The 20,030-nt window shown below is 57.7% G+C and overlaps 1 protein-coding gene across 3 annotated transcripts in view; it reads left to right on the top strand.

Annotated features, from left to right (window-relative positions):
• PDXK (pyridoxal kinase) overlaps positions 1–19,262 on the top strand; it is a 37,360-nt gene extending 18,098 nt beyond the window's left edge. For 2 of the 3 annotated variants that reach the window (XM_039480421.2, XM_039480422.2), the window contains exons 3-11: positions 2,313–2,417; positions 4,058–4,141; positions 6,991–7,037; positions 9,460–9,545; positions 10,772–10,817; positions 12,764–12,875; positions 14,046–14,182; positions 15,998–16,064; positions 16,272–19,262. In XM_039480421.2, coding sequence (XP_039336355.1) covers positions 2,313–2,417; positions 4,058–4,141; positions 6,991–7,037; positions 9,460–9,545; positions 10,772–10,817; positions 12,764–12,875; positions 14,046–14,182; positions 15,998–16,064; positions 16,272–16,384 — 797 coding nt within the window. In that variant the 3' untranslated portion in view covers positions 16,385–19,262. Of the gene's footprint in view, positions 1–2,312; positions 2,418–4,057; positions 4,142–6,990; positions 7,038–9,459; positions 9,546–10,771; positions 10,818–12,763; positions 12,876–13,014; positions 13,142–14,045; positions 14,183–15,997; positions 16,065–16,271 lie in introns of all 3 variants that reach the window. The other variant, XR_012514786.1, reaches the window with a different exon arrangement.
• The last annotated feature ends 768 nt before the right edge of the window (positions 19,263–20,030 follow it).

Here is a 20,030-nt window from a genome sequence, read left to right as displayed (position 1 = left end):
CGGTCCTTCCTGATGGAACCCTGTGTTAGTCCATTCTCACACTGCTAATAAAGTCATATCTGAGATGGGGTCATTTACAAAGGAAAAAGGTTGACTTGACTCACAGTTCAGCAGGGCTGGGGAGGCCTCAGCAAACTTACTGTCATGGCCAAAGGGGAAGCAAACACGTCCTTCTTCACATGGTGGTGGCAGGAAGTGCAGAGGCGGGGCCCAGGGTTTTCAAAGCCCCTTATAAAACCGTCAGCTCTTGTGAGAACCCGCTCCCCATCACAAGAACAGGATGGGGGAAACCGCCCCGTGATTGAATGACCTCCCACCAGGTCCCTCCCACGACGTGAGCTACAATTCAAGATGGTATTTGGGTGGGGACACAGCCAGGCCGTATCGCCTCCCCAGGAGAGCAGCATGTGTGCAGCCGTGTTGAGCCCCACCCTGCTTGGGAAGATGCTCAGAATCCCAGAGCAGAAAGGACGGGGAGGGACCACTGCTTGCCTCCCTCCTCCTGCCCCTCCACAGCCCCCGTTCACTCCAAACCCCGCCCCTGCCTGGCAGAAGCCTCCCCAGGACACACCCCACACCAGAGGGGCAGGCTGCCATGTGAGGCACTGACCTCACCCATCGTGGATACGCCTGACCGTCCTGACCCCAAGTGACTGTTAACCCGGGGTCCATCAGGGGCTCGGTCTCTGGCAGACCTACCCTTCAGGGCATACACGCTGGTGTCCCGAGCAGAGTACACTTGCAGGCGCCCCCAGCTGCACATCCCAGAGGCCACTGTGCCTGGGAGCATTGCTTCTATTTTTTTTTTTTTTTTTTTTGCAATGGAGTCTCACTCTGTCACCCAGGCTGGAGTACAGTGGCACCATCTTGGCTCACTGCAACATCCACCTCCTGGGTTCAAGCAATTTTCCTGCCTCAGCCTCCCAAGTAGCTGGAATTACAGGCGTGTGCCACCATGCCTGGCTAATTTTTGTGTTTTTAGTAGAGACGGCATTTCACCATGTTGGTCAGGCTGGTCTTCAACTCTGGACCTTGTAACTTGATGGCCTCAGCCTCCCAAAGTGCTGGGATTACAGGCATGAGCCACCACGCCCAGCCACAGAGCGTTGCTTCTGACTGCAGGCTCAGGACATGCACGCCACGCGTGCTCCTGCACAGCAGCTCCTGGGGAGAGCCGAAGGCGCCCCTTCTAGTGGGAGCCAGCGGCTGGTGCACAGGAGGGCCCTCGGGGGCTGTGCTGTGGAGCCCTCCTCTGGTGTGGGAATTCAAGCGATCTTGGCCACGGCATGGCGTGTGGGCTCGGAGCTGGCCGTGGCCAACCGGTGCGTGACACTTGCGCTTTGCTGCTCTAGGAACCAGCGCATCAGTTTTCCTTATCTGCTGAAAAAGACATGCATAGAGGGATTAGTCACATGGGAGGAGCTCAGGAGTCCCTCAGTGTGAGCCGTTTCTCATGGGCAAGTGTGGGGTATCCATGGGTGGCCCTCCCTGTGTGGATGGCTGAGCGGTGCTTCGAGCTGGAGCTGCGTTCGGATCCCACGATGCGGGAAGGGCTCCCAGGAGGCCGGCGGTCCTGCCTGCAGGAAGCAACGCATCCGTCTTCATGCACTGACGTGCCTGTCCACTGGGGCAGTCACTTCATCCTGGGTACTTGCAGGGCTGAGGGCAGGCTGCACACCTGGGCTGAGGCCGCCTCCTCATTCATGTTTGTTTCTTGCTCAGGAGCTCATCTACGACTGACTTTAATTGCAGCTTAAGCCTGTCGAGGAGGAGTGGGGAGGTGGGGACGTGACACCCTACCTGCCGGGGTGTCCTGCTGGCGGTGGCCGAGCACACCGGCCTGAATAGCTGGGAGCTCGTGCAGGAGACGCTGGGAAACAAGGCTGTGACGTTGCAGGGAGGGAGGGGCCGGGGCACTCTGGACAGCGATGCAGGAGTGACATAGCTGTGGGCTGCTGTGTCCCTCCCCACGCCCCGCCTGCACCTGGGAAGCAGCACCCACAGGTGTCACAGGTCTGGGGAGCTGAGCGCCCACAGGAACTGGCAGTGGGAAGGTGGGAGCCACTGAGGTCATAGCAACGATCCCTGACAGTGTAGGGGCAGGGGGCTTGCAGGGGGCTGGAGGCGTCCTGTGTGGACGGCTGTCGGGACCTGCCAAGCACTGTGCCTGGTGATGTTCAGGCCTTGTGCCAGTCCCTGGGGAGAAGCCGTCCACCAGGGGCCTCAGGGAGAGTGGGCGGATGTGGTGGGAAGCCCGAGGCCCCGCGCCTGGCCCTCTTGTGTCTGAGTCCCCATGGTTTCTCTGCCGCTAGGCTATGCCCACTGGAAGGGCCAAGTGCTGAATTCACATGAGCTCCAGGAGTTGTATGAGGGCCTGAAGCTGAACAACGTGAATAAATATGACTACGTGCTCACAGGTGGGTGCCCGCACGAGCTGCCGCAGGGGCCTGCAGACCCCACTCCAGCCAGGGAGGCCGAGCGCACCTCACCCTGGCCCATCTCCCATCCCTGCTCCTTCAAGGAGGGGCTTGGCGTGAACGTGACCTATACATGTTGAAAGGTCATACATGAGGGTGGGCACGGGGATCGAACCTGTAATCCCAGCACTTTGGGAGGCCTAGGAGGGAGGCTTGCTTGAGGGCAGGAGTTGGTCCTGGCCACGCTGTGCCTGCCTGGACAATGACTGCCCTGGCAATGCCAAGTTGCCCATCCTCCTGTGGCCACACTGGGGTTCCGGTGCCCAGGGGAGGGTACAGGCTGTATGTTGGGAGCACTGCCCAGGGAAGGGCTGGGACAATCAGGTAGGTGATGGGCTATTACCTAGTACACTGGCATCCTTTGTTAACTTTCTGGTTAAAAACAAATTGTATTTCAGGCCAGGCGTGGTGGCTCACGCCTGTAATCCCAGCACTTTTGGAGGCCAAAGTGGACCAATCAGAGGTCAGGAGTTCTAGATCATCCTGGCCAACATGATGAAGCCCCGTCTCTGCTAAAATGACAAAAACTAGCCAGGTGTGGTGTCGCGAGCCTATAGTCCCAGCTACTCGGGAGGCTGAGGCAGGAGAGTTGCTTGAACCCGGGAGGCGGAGGTTGCAGTGAGTTGAGATTGCCCCACTGCACTCCAGCCTGGGCAACAGAGTGAGACTCCATCTCAAAACAAGAAAATTGTATTCCTATACGTATTTATATATTTTATCTTTTTGAGACAGCGTCTCACTCTGTGGCCCAGGCTGGAGTGCAGTGGGGCAATCACAGCTCACTGCTGCCTCCACCTCCTGGGCTTAGGTGATCCTCCCACCTCAACCTCCCAAGTAGCTGGGACTAAAGGTGTGCGCCACAATGCCCAGCTAACTTTTGTGTGTGTGTGTGTGTGTAGAGACAGGGCATTGCCCTTGAACTCCTGGGCACAAGTAATCCACCTGTCTTAGCCTCCCAAAGTGTTAGAATTACAGGTGTGAGCCACTGCACCCAGCATCTATACATGTTCAAAGGTCATATATAAAGGTGGGCACAGGGGCTTGGGCCTGTAATCCCAGCGCCTCGGGAGGCCTAGGAGGGAGGCTTGCTTGAGGGAAGGAGTTCAAGACCAGCCTGGGCAACAGAGTGAGACCCCTATCTCTACAAAACATTTAAGATATAAATTAGCTGGGCATAGTCCCAGGTACTTGGGAGGCTGATGTGGGAGGACTGCTTGAGCCCGGAGGTTCAGGCTGCAGTGAGCTGTGATTGAACCATGGCACTGTGGGCTGGGGGACAGAATGAGACTCTGCCTCAAAATAAGTAAGATTAAATTCAAGTGTCATATGCTTATTACTGAAAGTAGAACTATAAATAAAGATTCCTCCTGCACCTCTCGCCATGGGTTCATGCCTCTGAAGTGCAGCATTTCTGTTGGGAGTGTGGCCGGGTCTGCCCTTGGTGTCTTGGGACTGTGAGGACACCCCGCCTTCACCCCCCTCGCCATGCAAGGTGTGCTGGTGCTTATCTTTCTTGGAGCCACAGTGGATCGTGGTAAGTCTCCTGTTTTCCGAGGGTGACCTGGATTCTCCCCCCGAAGGTTATACGAGGGACAAGTCGTTCCTGGCCATGGTGGTGGACATCGTGCGTGAGCTGAAGCAGCAGAACCCCGGGCTGGTGTACGGTAGGCAGGGGTCCACCCTCGGGCCTGGCTGTGTGGCCCGCACAGGAGGGGGCCAGCCTGGGAGCCTGGGAAGGGACGTGTCGGCTTCCTGCCTCCTCTGTGCCCCGCCCCTCCAGGCCAGTGAGCTGCACCTGCCTGGCCTCCGAGGATGTGGGCCTGCTGAAGTCCGTAGGCTAGAAGCATTTGCCGGTGAGCCTGGTGTCTTGCGTGGCTGCTGGGCGACAGGAAGGGGTGTCAGTGTGCTCATATAGCGGGGCTGCTGTGTGAAGGCCTGGGGCCCAGGCAGCACCATTGTGTGACTACACGGACTTTAAAGGCGGAGGGGGCAAGGGGCCACACCCAGGCAGGGCCAGGCTGGGGAGTGGGGGAGGGGCAAGGCCACACCCAGGCAGGGCCCTGCTGGGGAGTGGGAGGGGAGGGGCAGGGCCACATCCAGGCAGGGCCAGGCTGGGGTGTGGCCAAGTCTTTGGGGGCATCTGCCTAGATGGGTCTTTCCTTAGAGGCCAGGCAGCCCTGGGTCCATCTTGCCGCCTGGGAGAAGGGGCAGCGTCACCCAGCCTGGCAGACAGGCTCGCTCTGGGGCGCAGGTCTCCTGGACAGCGGGAGGGCAGGCCTGGTCCTGAGTATTTTGCCACACTGTACCGTTGCCCAGAGGGAAGGTGCTTATTGGGGTAGCCGTGTGAGGCCTGGGATGTGTGTGCTCCAGCCCCAGAAGAGGAAGGGAGCCACTGCACCTGCTTGGGTGGCAAGCAGTGGTGAATAGCACCTCACAGTAACTGGGATGACTGCCATCAAACACACAGAAAATAGCAAGTGTGGGTGAGGATGGGAAACCCTCACACTGCTGGTGGGAATATAGAAGGGCGTGGCCACTGTGGAAAACAGGCTGGGAATTCTCCAACAAGCAGGACACAGACACCATGTGACCAGCAAATCCACACACACACTATGTGACCAGCAGTTCTGCACAGACGCCACGTGACCAGCGAATCTACACCCACCACGTGACCAGCAATTCTGCACAAACGCCACGTGACCAGCAAATCAACACCCACCATGTAACCAGCAAATCCACACAGGCGCCACGTGACCAGCAAATCTACACACACCATGTGACCAGCAAATCCACATAGACGCCATGTGACCAGCAAATCCGGATGGACACCACGTGACCAGCAAACCTGCACCGACGCCATGTGACCAGCAAATCCGCACAGATGCCACGTGACCAGCAAATCCACACAGATGCCACGTGACCAGCAAATCTGCCAGGACGCCATGGGACCAGCAAATCTACACACACCATGTGACCAGCAAATCTGCACAGACACCACGTGACCAGCAAACCTGCACCTACCCACGTGACCAGCAAATCTACACCCACCATGTGACCAGCAAATCCACACACACCATGTGACCAGCAAATCTACACACACCATGTGACCAGCAAATCCACACAGGCGCCATGTGGCCAGCAAATCTACACACACCATGTGACCAGCAAATTCACACAGACGCCACGTGACCAGCAAATCCACACAGACGCCACTGACCAGCAAATCCACACAGACGCCACGTGACCAGCAAATCTGCCCTGGGTAAACATCTGAGAGAGCTGAGAACAGAGACTCAAGCAGACCTGTGTATACCCATGGCCATAGCAGCGTTATTCCAGTGACCAAGGTGGAGACAATCTGTATCCATTCGTGGGTGACAAACAGACAAAATGTCTGTGTGCACAGTGGAGTATTAGTCTGGAAAAGGAAGGAAATTCCACTCCGCATTGTGGATGAGCCTGGAGGATATGATGCTCTGTGAAAGAAGCCTCACGCCAAAGGACAACTGTTACATGCTTCCGTTATCTGAAATATCCAGGAGAGGCCAGTTCGACCAGGTAGAGAGCAGACTAAGGCTGGGTGCAGCGTCTCATGCATTTTGGGAGGTCATCCCAGCACTTTGGGAGGCTGAGGCGGGCAGATCACGAGGTCAGGAGTTCAAGACAAGCCTAGCCAATATGGTGAAACCCCATCTCTACTAAACATAAAAAAATTACCTGGGTGTTGTGGTGCACACCTGTAATCCCAGCTACTCGGGAGGCTGAGGCAGGAGAATCACTTGAACCCAGGAGGCAGAGTTTTCAATGAGCCGAGATCATGCCATTGCACTCCAGTCTAGGCGATAGAACAAGACTCTGTCTCAAAAAAAAAAAAAAAAGCAGACTAGATGTTTCCAAGGCAGGGAGAATGCGGAGTGAGTGTTTTAACAGCGACAGAGTTGGTTTGGGAAGATGAAAGTGTTTTGGAGGTGAATGGCGGTCGTGGTTATACAACAGTGGGAACATCCTCACTGCTCCTGAGTTGCCTAATAATGGTTAAACTAGCAAAGATTAAGGTAGATATTTTTTACTGCATTGAAAAGTTAAATTTAAAAAGAGAAGAATATTTGCTTCAACTTGGCAGCTTAGAAATGAAAAATGCCGAATGAGGTTGCTCACACTCAAAATCCAAGCACTTTGGGAGGCTGAGGTGGGAGGATCACTTAAGCCTAGGAGTTCAAAACCAGCCCAGGCAACATAGTGAGAACCCATCTGTACAAATCATTTGCAAGTTAGCTGGGTGTGGTGGCACATGCCTGTGGTCCCAGCCACTTGGGAGGGTGAGGCAGGAGGATCGCCTGAGCCTGGAAGATTCAGTCTGCGGTGAGCCACGATTGCACCACTGCACTCCAGCCTGGGCAACAGAGCAAGATCCTGTCTAGAATTTAAAAAGGGGCGGGGGGAGAAAGAAACGTTGACCGTTTCTTACTCATCAGCTGTAGCCCTTACTGATAAGATGCCTGTGTCTCTGCAGTGTGTGATCCGGTCCTGGGTGACAAGTGGGACGGCGAAGGCTCCATGGTGAGTAATTTCATGCGTGTGATTTAAAAGCGCGGTGAGTGGAACTCTTCCTGTCCAGCCGGAAGACAGGCCCACGTCTCTAAGTGTCTAACTTGGTGAAACTCCTCTGTCCAAGGGAAAAGAGACAAACCTTGTTAGGAAGGAGGAAGGGGACATGTTTTCTGGAAAGCGCCAGACGGCAGATAAATATCTAAGGCTTTGCCAGCGCACGGCCCTGCCATGGCCATTCCTGTTAGAGCACAGAAGCCACCACCGGTGAGAGGTGCACAAACAGATGACAGTTTTCTTTTTTCTTTTCTTATTGAGACAGAGTCTTGCTCAGTCCCCAGGCTGGAGTGCAATGGCACAATCTCAGCTCACTGCAACCTCCGCCTCCCAGGTTCAGGCAATTCTCATGCCTTAGCGTCCCGAGTAGCTGGAATTACAGGCGTGTGCCACCGCATCCAGCTAATTTTGGTATTTCTACTAGATAGGGTTTCACCATGTTGACCAGGCTAGTCTCGAACTCCTGGTCTCAAGTGATCTACCTCAGCCTCTGAAAGTGCTGGGACTGTAGGCGTGAACCACCACACCCAGCCATGAATGACTATTTTCTAATACAATTTCATTTGTGGACACTGAAATTTGAATTTTCTATAATTTTTTTGTGTCAAAAAATGTCATTCTTTTTTTGACTTTCTTTTCACCTAAGCATTTAAAAATGTAGAAAGCATGCGGAGTGCAGTGGCTCACGCCTGTAATCCCAGCACTTCGGGAGCCCAGGCATTCAAGATCAGCCTGGGCAACGTGGCGAAAGCTCACCATCTCTAATCAAAATACCAAACAATTAGCCGGTGTGGTGGCACCCACCTGTAGTCCCAGCTACTTGGGAGGCTGAGGTGGGAGGATTGCTTGAGCCCGGGTGGTGGAGGCTGCAGGGAGCTGAGATCGCACCAGTACACTCACTCCACAGAGTGAGACCCTGTCTCAAAAAAGAAAAACAAATGTAGAAACTGCTCAGCCTATGAGCTGGATCATAACCGCAGCAGCTGCAGCCTGCAGACCTTGACACAGGATCAGGTGGGTGGAGAACAGCTCCACGGTGGCCCGCCCAAATGCCTAGACTTTAGAGGCGGGAGGAGCCCCGGGTCACCCTGCCTGTGGGTTTCATCTCAGCCGTTCCGCGCCCAGGCCGTTTCAGCGTCCGCCTTCGTTGCGTTGTGCCTTGCGCGTCTGTTTGCTTGCTGCACATTCACTCAGCACAGTGGGCTTCTCCACGGCCACAGGACACGCCCAGCCTGTGCCCTCCCTGTCCCGCTGGGTCGGCGGTTGAAGTCAGGATGGCGTCTCCTGAGTGGGTGTGCTGGTCTGCTCAGTGTCTGTCTTTGTCCACTTTCTCCCGTGCCTGTTCTCTGGAAGTTTCTGTGCCCCATGCCCACCCCAGCTGGCAGCCCTCTGCTTTCCCTTCATGGTGCTCCCTGGCGTGGGCTCTGCTGACCCTCGGCAGACGCTCGTGTTTGGGTCACGGAGGGTTGGGGCCGCTGTCCAGTGCAGTGTGGCTAAGGGATCTGGCCCCTCCATGTTGTCACCTTTGTTTTCCTGAACGACAGTGGCCTAAACAGGAGCCCCTGTCTCAGACGAGCAGTCATCCATATCTTCCGTTTCCATGGGGTCAGGGGTGTGTGGGGCCTCCCTACCCAAAACAGGGCTCTGAAGAGCTCTCCTTCCATTTTCTGGTCCAGGGATCCGGGACTCCAGGCACCGCCCGCCCGTCCTAGTGCCTCCTAAGCCACGTCAGCCTGGTCGCAGCGGCCAGTACGTGGCCACCTCGAGTGCTCTGAGCACCACGTGCAGAGGTGTCCCCTGCAGGGCCCTGATCTCCAAGGGAGGTTTCCGGGAGCAAAGTGAAGTGAAGGGAGTGGAGACTCAGGCCACTCAGCCGGCAGGGGCTGGCGAAATGTTCCATGAGCCCGCAGAATTCTCCCGGAGCTGCTCACTGGCTTCAGCTTAAATTTGATCATTAGAGAAAACCATGTGTTGAATTGCTTGTCAGGCAACTTAGACAAAAACAAATAGATGAAGAGTGCGTCGACGCAGCCAGGAGGAGCTCCCGGGTGGAGCTCCCAGCCCTCCCGATGACGGAGACCCCCCGCCGGGTTTCCCTTTGCTTCTCCCCCTCCTCCCTCCCTCCTTCTCTCCTTCACCTCGTTCTCTTCCCAGGCCCTGTGCAGGAACTCACTGTGCCCGAGTCCTCCCTCAGCCCCTTGGGGCACTTAGGGTTCCCGCTCTCGTGTGCCTCTGCCACGCGTGCCCTGTGATGGGGACCACTTGTCTCCACAGTCAGGGGCCTTGCCCTGAGCCTGGACTTCAGGGGTCTTTTTGGGGAGCACTCCCTGGTGGGCGTCCCTCCCAGTGACTCTCCTGCTGTCTCCTTTGTCCCCAGTATGTCCCGGAGGACCTCCTTCCCGTTTACAAAGAAAAGGTGGTGCCGGTCGCAGACATTATCACGCCCAACCAGTTTGAGGCCGAGTAAGTCATTTTATTTATATTATATCATATTATCATTATATTAAGTTATGTTTTACTCTATTTGTTTTTCGAAATGGAGTCTCACTCTTGTTGCCCAGGCTGGAGTGCAGTGGCACGATCTCAGCTCATTGCAACCTTCTTCTCCCGGGTTCAAGCAATTCTTCTGCCTCAGCCTCCCAAGTAGCTGGGATGACAGGCGTGCGCCACCACAGCCAATTCTTGTATTTTTAGTAGAGATGGGGTTTCACCATGTTTGGCCAGGCTGGTCTTGAACTCCTGACCTCAAGTGATCCACCTGCCTTGGCCTTCCAAAGGGCTGGGATTACAGGCGTGGGCCACTGCACCTGGCAGAGTAAGTAATTTTAAATGGGGAACACTACCGGTCCTTCCCCAGGAAGAGCCATAGAGCCCCTAGGAGCGGAAGAGGAGGGGCGTCCCGGGGCTGCGGGCTTGCGGGGGCCGCCACAGCCGGGGTGAGGGCAGCTGTGGAGGAGGTCAGGTTACCTGCCAACCTGTGAGGAGAGGCCAAGTGCGTTGGGCCTGCCTGCCTGCCTGATACTGAGTTTGAAAAGCTCTTTCTTTGGGTGCATGCCCCGCCCCCCAGCTAAAGAATCAGACGCCAAGGGGAAGCTGCCAACGCCACAGTGCCGTGAAGCCTGGAGCCACCCGAGGAGGGGGCCGGTGCCTGTCGCAGCTTAGCTCTACCTGGCCCTGAGCCAGGTCCCAAGCCCCCCATTCACACAGGGATGGGGGCAGCTGGACTCTTGGAGTCCTGGGATCCCTGACCTGGGCCTGTCTGAACCAGGGGGCCCCGAGCCATGGGTGGCCTGTGCATGCATTAATCGTTAGCGGCACCTTTTGACTTTGCGTGGACGCCAGTCACCCATGTTGGGACCTTGCACTGTGGTGTGGACCTCAAGTGGGGGCCGTGGCCGGTGTTCATCACCGTGGTTACCTATAAACAGCAGCCACGACTGGGCCTTGCCTGCCTCCTCTTGTGTGAGGGGCCCCTTTGGAACCAAACCCCACATGTTGCAGAGGCCCTGGCCCGTGGTGGCCAGTGGACAGAGTTCCCTGTGGGGCTGGCGGTTTCCAGAGCCACTGGGGTTTTGGGAATGTCAGCACACAACTGGGAGAGGAGAGGCTCACCTGTCCCCACCCGCCTGTCCCCGCCCCCCTGCCCCCGCCCACCTGTCCCCGCCCACCTGCCCCCGCCTGTCTTCCAGGTTACTGAGTGGCCGGAAGATCCACAGCCAGGAGGAAGCCTTGGCGGTAAGGAGACCCTCTGGGGCCTGTGCGGGGCAGATGTGCCACTCACGGTGGGGACGGGAGACGGGTTGCCTGAGTGGCACCGTGGGGTCATTTCTCCCCAGTGGTGACTGAACCTTCCACTAGTCAGGGGCCTCTAGAGACCCGCAGGATATGTGTGCGTGTGCATGTGCGTGCATGGGTGTTCAAACACGCACACGTGTTTGAAGAGCTATTACCAGGTGGTGGCTTGAGCTGGTGGGGGCTCCTGGGCAAGTTTGGAATCTGCAGGCCAGGCTGTGGGGAAGGGCGGGCTGGACGCCCAACACAGGAGCAGACGCAGCAGCCCGAGGTGCGGTTTCTTCAGTCATTTTCTCTGAGACTTGCAGACCGCAGGTGTCACACAGGCATCGAGCCTGGGTAGGGTCACCTTAGTCCTTTCGGCTGCTATGACAAAATGCCTGAGACTGGATGATTTATTTTAAAAACAGAACTTTCGGCCAGGTGCGGTGGCTCACGCCTTTAATCCCAGCACTTTGGGAGGCCATGGTGGGTGGATCACCAGGTCAAGAGTTTGAGACCAGCCCGGCCAACAAGGTGAAACCCCATCGCTACCAAAAATACAAAAGTTAGCCAGGCGAGGTGATGGGTGCCTATAATCCCAGCTACTGGAGAGGCCGAGGCAGAAGAATCGCTTGAAGCCGGGAAGCGGAGGTTGCAGTGAGCCAAAATCGCCCCACTGCAGTCCAGCATGGGCGACCGAGTGAGTGAGACTCCGTCTCAGAAAACAAACAAACAAACAAAATGGCCAGGCACAGTGGCTCACACCTGCAATCCCAGCACTTTGGGAGGCCGAGGCAGGCAGATCACAAGGTCAAGAGATCAAGACCATCTTGGCCAACATGGTGTAACCCCGTCTCCACTAAATACAAAAATTAGTTGGGCATGGTGGCATACACCTGTAGTCCCAGCTACTCGGGAGGCTGAGGCAGGAGAATTGCTTGAACCTGGTAGGCGGAGGTTGCACTGAGCCAATATTGTGCCACTGCACTCCAGCCTGGGTAACAGAGTGAGACTCCATCTCCCCCCAAAAAAGGAAAAAAAAAAACAGAACTTTGTTCCCCACAGTTCTGGAGGCTGGGAAGTCCATGGTCAAGGTGCTCAAGGTCAGGCTCAGGGTCTGGGCGAGGGCTGCTCTGCTGCCAGGACTGTGCCTTGTTGGTACGTGGTTGTGTGTGGACAGCCAGTGCCGCTCCCTCATCAGGCTTGGAGAAGGGGTGCCCTCATGACAAGCCACTGAGGAGCCCCTCAGAATACTGCCCTGTGGGTGTGATGTTTCCACATGTATTTTAGGGCGGACACGGGCAGACAGCAGTGGGTGTCCACGTGCTTTGGGTGCGTTCCGAGGCAGCCCTGCCCTGAGTTTTCACAGCCCACGTGTATGTGGTCCTGGGAATGGGCCACTGCAGGGGCCACTCTTCCCACTTGGAGGCCTTTCACTGAGCTAGTACCGGGTCCTGGGGCCGCAGAGTCAGCGGGCCCTGGGGCAGGGTCCAGGTTCTGCTATAGAACGTGCTGTGTGGCGATGCTGTTTGTGTGTGTGTGTGTGTGTGTGTGTGTGTGTGTGTGTGTGCGCGCGCGCACGCGCACATTCATGCTGCCTGCTCTGAGGCAACTGTGCAGTGGAGAGAGGAGTTTCTACAAGAATTACAGAAAAGCCGAGGTATAGAGAGGCCAGCTCCTCCCTGCTGCAGGACAGGGACGCATCTGTTCATTTAACTGCCCAGACCCCAGGGGGAGGCCCTCACGGGCCACCTGGGGGAGCCACCCTGTTTGGGCTGGCAGTTTGGGGGGGATGGTGGCTGACCAGGTGGCTCTCTCACCTCCCGGGAGTGCCAGCACTGGGAACGGGCTGCGGGGAGTGGGGTGTGGCGGCCATGGCTGACGCTCCCTCCGCATGCCGCTGGCAGGTGATGGACATGCTGCACGCCATGGGCCCCGACACGGTGGTCATCACCAGCTCCGACCTGCCCTCCCCTCGGGGCAGCGACTACCTGATCGTTCTGGGGAGCCAGAGGAGGAGTAAGTGCCCCAGTCACACGCCGTGGGCTCCTCAGGGTTCCCAGAGGAAGATGTCCTTTGGGGCTGCAAGAATGTTTTAGGTTCAACAGCATGAAAATTATGCTTTATCCAGCCCCGGGATGATGCTCTCATTTTATAGGCTCTCAGGGGTCGGGTAGAATTCCCAACACCGCACAAGTCATGATGAATGCCCCAGCTGGAGCCGACTTCCACAGGCCCAGCATCGTAGACCTCCCTCACAGCCGGACCGCGTCCCTGAGCTCACTGTAAGGACGCCTCTGCCTGGCTGTGCTGAGTGTTTAAGTACGGAGACACCAACTGGCTGATTTTCTCTGAATCGTGTGAAATGATGCAGAAGGCTGGAGCCATGAGCTAAGCTAGTGGCCCCAAGTCCACACCCACGGCCCCGAGAGAACAGTCCTGTGTACAGCCTCCACACCACTGTGTCTGCATGTGGACATGGGAGCCCTGTGGGCACAAATGCACATACACATGGGCACACATGCGGATGGGCACACAGGCATACACACATGCATGTGAACACAGGCACATATACAGGCATACATGCACACGGCATACAAGCACGCAGACACAGCCATACGTGCACACACAGGCATACACGTGTACAGACATGCACACGTACATGTGGACAGGCACACATGGGCACACAGTCATGCACACACATGCATACACAGGCACACACGTACACATGGACTCACGCACAGACACGCAGACACGGACATGCACGGACATGCACACATGCACACACATGCAGATGTGCACACGCGTACATGCATACACATGGACACACACACACACACACACACGGATGCGTCCAGACATCATCTCCTACTTCTTCACGCTGTTGTTACTCGGGAACTGCACAGCGACCCCCGAGACTGGCCAGCCTGTGTGTGTGCCCCTCTGAGGGTGTAGTCTCACTTTCCCTTGCAGTGGTGATGGGACCCCCATGCATGCCCCCGCGTCCTGAGTGAGGCCACCCTGTGCTCTGCCGCTGTGCCCGGGAGGACTCGGGATGGGGAGGCCGGCCGTGTCCTGAGTGAGGCCACCCTGTGCTCTGCCGCTGTGCCCGGGAGGACTCGGGACGGGGAGGCCGGCCGTGGCAGAGGATCCGCAGGCCTCAGTGGCCCTGCCCGTCTTCTCCCCCAGGGAGTCCCGACGGCTCCACCGTGATGGAGCGCATCCGGATGGACATTCGCAAGGTGGACGCCGTCTTTGTGGGCACTGGGGACCTGTTTGCTGCCATGCTTCTGGCGTGGACACACAAGCACCCCAGCAACCTCAAGGTCAGCCACACTCCTCGCTCCCCTCCTAGGCCACTCCCATGGCACCTCATGGGGAGCAGGGTACAAGAGTTGTGGTGGGGGGACCCTGCTGAGCCGACAGGGCCTGGTGCTGAGTGCTGGCCCCAGTTGGGGAGGACAGTGGCCAGGCCGTGGGCTCCGGAGTTGCACCTGTCACCCTCACATCACCTCCCCATCCCTTATTTGGGACCTAGGGACACTCAGAGTCTTGGGGGGTTCGGGTGAGAGGCGCTTCAGGGCAGACCCGTGGGGCTCCCCCTGGATTCAGAGGCCGCCCATCTGGCGTTGGTGCAGGGCTGTGGGGTGCATGGGACTGTCATGTCCTTGGTGACCTGGGAGCTGCTGTGGAAGCGTGGCCGCCTGCAGCAAGCGTGTTTCCCACAGTGCAACCACGGCAGCAACCTGGAGGACTGAAAGGTCGGAGCCGCCCCTCAGGGGCAGTAGGCACGGGGCTGAGGACAGGGTCCAGGCAGGGGCGGAGAGCCATCTTCCCAGGCGTCGTCGGATGTCTGTCTGCATTTTAGATTTGCAGGGGTGGGGTGGCTTTGCTCAGACGCTGCTGGGCGGCGTGGGTCTGTTGGTAGACAGACATGGCAGGTTGGGATGTGGGGTCTTGTGAGACTTTCTCATGTGTCCCGTGCTTAAGTGCACAGCTCAGCGGGGACAGAGGAGTTTTGTTACAACTGTGTCACTTAGATCCGTGACCTCCTGTGCTACGTGCAGCGAAGTTGCATTGGGGCCTCGCCAGGTGGTTCTGTCATCTGAGACCGAGGACCTCTGGAGGGTGTCTTCTTACAACCCTGTTCAGAGCCCGGCCATGTTTTGAGGTGGCCCCAGCCCCTGGGCTCAGCCCCTTAAACTCCCTGGGTGCTCCCTGCTGTATCTGCAATGGGTTTGGGGGAGGGAGGGGCTTGCCATCCCTTTGGAATGTGGGGCAGGGCAGGGGTGTTGTGGGAGCGGCAGGAGGAAGTCAGGACGCCTCCGTCACCGTTGGGTGCTCCAGGGAAGGAAAGATTCAGGGGTCAGGACCTGGAGGTGGCTCTCCTGGTGCTGTCTTTGCCAGGCTCCTCAAGGGGCTGCATGTCCCCCGGGGCGCACCTCCTCCCCAGCAAATCAGTTTTAGCTGAGTGTCCCAGTGTGTAAAACGGACGAGGTGGACTGAGGCCCTTCACCTCCCGTGGGCCAGCCCTCTGCACAGCCCAAGCTGGAATGTGAATGCACAGTCCCTCATTCCATGTCTTGTGGCCCCTCAGGGGCAATTAAATGGGGCCATTGAGCAGGCCTGCCGTGTTTAATTGGTGGCGCAGGGCAGCGGAAACATGCCAGCTGGTGCCCGAAGGAGGCCTCGCTGTCTGGCCACCTAAGGTCACATTCTGGGTTTGGCCAGCCCAGGGTTGTGGAGTCCGGGAGTGAGGCCCCCTGCTCCCTGGCACCTTTGACTGAGCTTTAGGCAGGAGTGCCTCTCCTTGTAGATGCGTTATAAGGAGTTAATTCTGGGAACTCTTACCAAGCACGTGCTGCCTACCAAGTCCTATGCAGGTCACGAGGCTGTCCCTTCTCTGAGCCGTCTCTGGTCCAGAGCAGGCGGCGGGTACCAGGCATCCGCTCAGCTCTGCAGGCTTTCTGGTGGGCAGTTGCAGCCTGTCCAGGGCTCAGTGCGGGCACTGGCGGAGCCGACTCCCCAGGCTGGGAGAGCAGGCCAGTCATTGCATTCACTGGAAGTCCCCTCCCGGCAGCATTGGGCACGTCGGGTGTCATGAGTGGGGCAGGGGCACAGCCAGTGTCTCCTCCTTGCAGGTGGCCTGTGAGAAGACCGTGTCTGCCATGCACCATGTTCTGCAGAGGACCATCCAGTGTGCAAAAGGTACGGCGGCCGGGCTGCGTGGGCTGCATGGGCTGCGTGGGCTCCTGGCTCTGAAAGTGGGTGGGACGGAAGAGCCAGCATGTGCTGGTTTCGAGGGTATGACCAGTGTGGCCTATTTATTGGCCACGCCTTTGGGAGTGGGGGCAGCAGGCAGCGGCGGGAGCCCCTCTCAGATGGGAGCTCAGTGCTCCTCTGCCCGCCACGCAGCCCAGGCCGGGGAAGGAGTGAGGCCCAGCGCCATGCACCTGGAGCTGCGGATGGTACAGAGCAAACGGGACATCGAGGAACCGGAGATCGTCGTCCAGGCTGTGGTGCTGTGAGGGCCGCGCCGCTCCCCAGGACGCACAGTGCGTCCGTGTCCCCGTGTCTGTCCCTGTGAAAACATGTAACGTCTGCCTTAGAGCCATGACCGAAACTTGATATTTTTTTCTTTCATGAGTGTCCGGCATCCGCTGGTCTTCATTGTGAAATGTGCCAGTCGTGCTTTGTGAAAAATAACAAAGCGGTCACAGAAATCTGTGATCTGAAAACCCAGCTCCCCTCCCCACACGGCTCTGGGGCCTCCGGGAAGACCGGCCCCCATTTGCCACCTTCGGGGTGTTCCACGGGGCAGGGTGAGTGCGTGAGGCTGAGACTGCTGTGCGTGGAGCCTCGATCGGGCCCCGGCTGCCACTGCTGGGCCTGGCTGGGCCTGGGCGGGCTTTCTTTGCACCTCTGAGAAGGAGCTGGGTGGGCATGGTTAGGGTCGGGAAGAATTATGCCAAATAGCGTTACCGTCATTCTCAGCATATCTTGTTGGTTCCTGTATGCGAATTTTTGTTTCTTACTTTGCTGCTTGTTCAGTCCCTGGGGATTTCAGATCGTAGGCTGTCGTTTTACCGTGTGGGAGGCTGATGTGAGCTTGCTCGGCTGTGCACAGATGCAGCGACAGGGACCTTCCCAGGCCCCAGCAAACTCAAGTCAGTCTGCAGTCCTCTCGGGGTTCCGCAGGACCTCCTGTACCTCAGGGGCGTCTTCTGGGAATCTGCTGAGCAGCGCGAGGAAGATGCCAGTGCAGTGAGGTCCGTGCTGGGCCGAGGGCAGCTTTGAAGCCCTGGAGAGTCGCCCCATCAGGTTCCCTGCGGAAGCTCGCCTCATCGCGCTGTGGCATGTTCGCCAGGTGCTGCCCGTGACAGCACGTGGAGCACAGCGTTTGTACAGACAGGACGGAGGAGTGCTGCTCCCCAGCCTTGCTGGTACATTTAACCCTTGTCCCCTGCCCTCAGTTCTACATTCTGTGCCCCAGCAAATGCCGAGGGGCAAGAGGCCACTCTGGGAGCTGTCAGTCTTCTGAGGTGGATGTGGGCACAGTGGGGGCAGGCAGCTCCTAGGCCCTTGGGCAGGCTGGGGTGGCAGCAGAGGCCCCAGCACCAGCTCTAACAAGTCCAGTCACCCTCTGCTCAATGGTGTCCCGAGCTTGGGGTCCCCCAGGCACAGCTGGAGGCAGCAGTGCCTGTTTCTGGCCTGCCTTGCTCTCAGCCACACCCCTGCACCCCTGTACCCCATCTCTGGGGTGTGCAGAGGTTTGCGTCTCCAGGGAACCCATAGCTGGAGAGAAATGGGGAGATGCAGGAAGCAGGGGGCCCTGGGAAGCGGACTCTCCAAGGGGTACCCCCACCCCGATCCCTTCCCCACAGGCGGGCCCTCCGGGAGCTCACACCCTCCTGTGAGGCTGCTCCAGTGCCAGGAGTGCATTTTTTATTGAAAAATGCCCTAAAGCGAAGAGATGCCTGTCTAGATGGAACCCCCTGCCCCCGCCCCACTCTGTTCGTTCTGAATGTCTTCACGAGCGTGCGTCAGGGCGCCTCGCTCCGCAGCCTCAACCAGCGAGTCAGCACGGGTTTCTCTGCCGTTTCCTGGCTCCGAGGACGTGGGTGGCAGGCCCCTTGTAGTCCAGGGCTGCCCATCCCTGCAGGGCACCACCGCCCCAGCAGGAAGGAGGAAGCCTGTGGCCGGAGCCTGGCGGGGAGGCGGCATCCCCAGTGGGTGAGCGCAGGGGCCCGCCCAAGCTACCAGGGCCTGCGGCCTCGGTGGGGCTTTTAAGTGGAAATGCCCCCACTGGCAAGTGGAGACTGGGGCGTGTGCCATGTGGCCAGAGGGAAGCTTTTCTTTTTCTTTCTTTCATTTTTTTTAACACCAAGAGTGAGCAGAGCAGCAGGGAAAGAGCCTAAATGTCTCTCTTCCTTGAGTTGGTGAAAACCCAGCGTGGGAGTGCAGTGCCAGGTGTGGGGCTCCTGGCGAGCAAGCTTCGGCTCTTGGCTCTTTGAGGCTGGTTTCAGAGGCTGCGTTCCCACATCAGGTTTGATTTTTGGACTTCTCTAATGAAGCAAGAATTAGGAGAATGACTGTCCCCGCAGGCATTTCCCGTAAACGCCGAGCTCCCTGTCGTAATCCGAAACTTGCCCTTCTGTTTTCTTTGGCTGTATCTGCAGAGCCAGGAGAGGCCTGGGCTGTGACTAAGGAGAAAGAAGTGGGGGTTTCTGAGAGCAGATGGCGCCTTGGTGGGTGCAGGGCTCTTGTGGAAATCGTTAGCCCCGTGGGAAATGTGGCGGGCATCCCCCTAGGCGTGTTCCGTCTCTCCTGACTCGGGCAGAGGCCCCGGTGGTCTCGATTTTCTGTTTCCTATCCAGGAATTGGCCGTGGGCATTGGCCGTGAGTTTTCTTGTGGCTTGGATCCAAATTAGAATTGATCCTCCTTTCCACGTTCCCTAGTTGGTAACACGCAAGACACTGAGTAGAATTTCTTTTAAGGTGAGCGCTGTATTCGTGCAGCATTGCCTGCTTATTATCAGGGTACAGAATTTTAATACTTTCTTAGTCCATTTTTTCAGACTACTTCTTGTAGATCATAAGGATACATTCCACAATGGGATCCTTTTTAAAACCGATGTTAAATTATTGCCTAGTCCCGCGAAGGTTCTCACGTGCACTTGATCATTCCGCAGTACACACTAAACAGTTACCGCGGAACACTTCGCTTCATGTCCTGTTCTTAAGCTTGCTAGAGCCAGTTTTTAAAATGTTTGGTCTTACGTGGGTGGAGGCTTGGCTCAGCCACACTGATGAGTAAGTGAGGGTTGTTTTCATCCTGAGATCACCATTTTAGAGAGTTGCCTACAGCAGGTCATGCGAGGTCAGAAAATAAAACTGTGTGTGTGAGCTCAGGCCTCTCTCGTGGTTGGTGTCATAGAAGGCAGAGCCCGCAGCGGGGCACAAGGTGCAAGGCCCTGGGAGGGCGCCGGCCAGGGAAGCGGGCATGGATGGCCCTCAGACCGCTGGGCCCCGAGCAGCTCCCCCCCCTGCCCACCCACCTGCCCTGGCCGCAGCCTCTCGTGCTCTTTAGAGAGAGGTGAGAGGGTTCTGGCGGCTGGAGCTCCTTCCTTGTCCTTCCTGCCCTCCGATGGGGCCCCGTGTGGGGCAGCAGAATCCACCTTTATGCAGGTCAGAGACGCCCGACCGTGCGCCTGGACTGTGCCGGGAGTGTCCCTCTCTCCCTGCCTCCGCCTGGCCTCACGGGCCTCCTTCACGCACCCCTCCCTGTGGAGCACCTGCCTGGGCCCAGAGCGGGGGACCGGAGTTTGTGAGTGAGCAGAGCAGGTTCTATGCAGACAGGGGAAGGAGAACTTTGAACTGGACTTTCCAAGTCCAGCTGGGAGCTCCGTGGCCCCCCAGTGCCACTCTGTCCGCCAGAGGGATGTGTCTGCTGAGTGCTTTCCTTCCACGTGGCCTTTCGCCACCAGGCCAGCGGCTTCCCCTGAGACTCCCTGGAGAGCCGGCTCCCGTGTCCGTCCACCAAGCTGCTCAGCAGGCCCGAGGGGGCAGCCAGAAGGATCCCAGGCCCTGGGGAGGGCAGCTCTGGGAGGCCAGGGCCACTGCCTGGAAATCTGTCAGCCCTGAGCCAGGGAAGCCTGGAGCTTGGCCTGGTGG

This window comes from Saimiri boliviensis, chromosome 18 (assembly GCF_048565385.1).
Source record: "Saimiri boliviensis isolate mSaiBol1 chromosome 18, mSaiBol1.pri, whole genome shotgun sequence".
NCBI lineage: Eukaryota > Metazoa > Chordata > Mammalia > Primates > Cebidae > Saimiri > Saimiri boliviensis.
The sequence above is the reverse complement of the archived record's forward strand: the minus strand, read 5'-3'. Positions and strand labels throughout refer to the sequence as shown.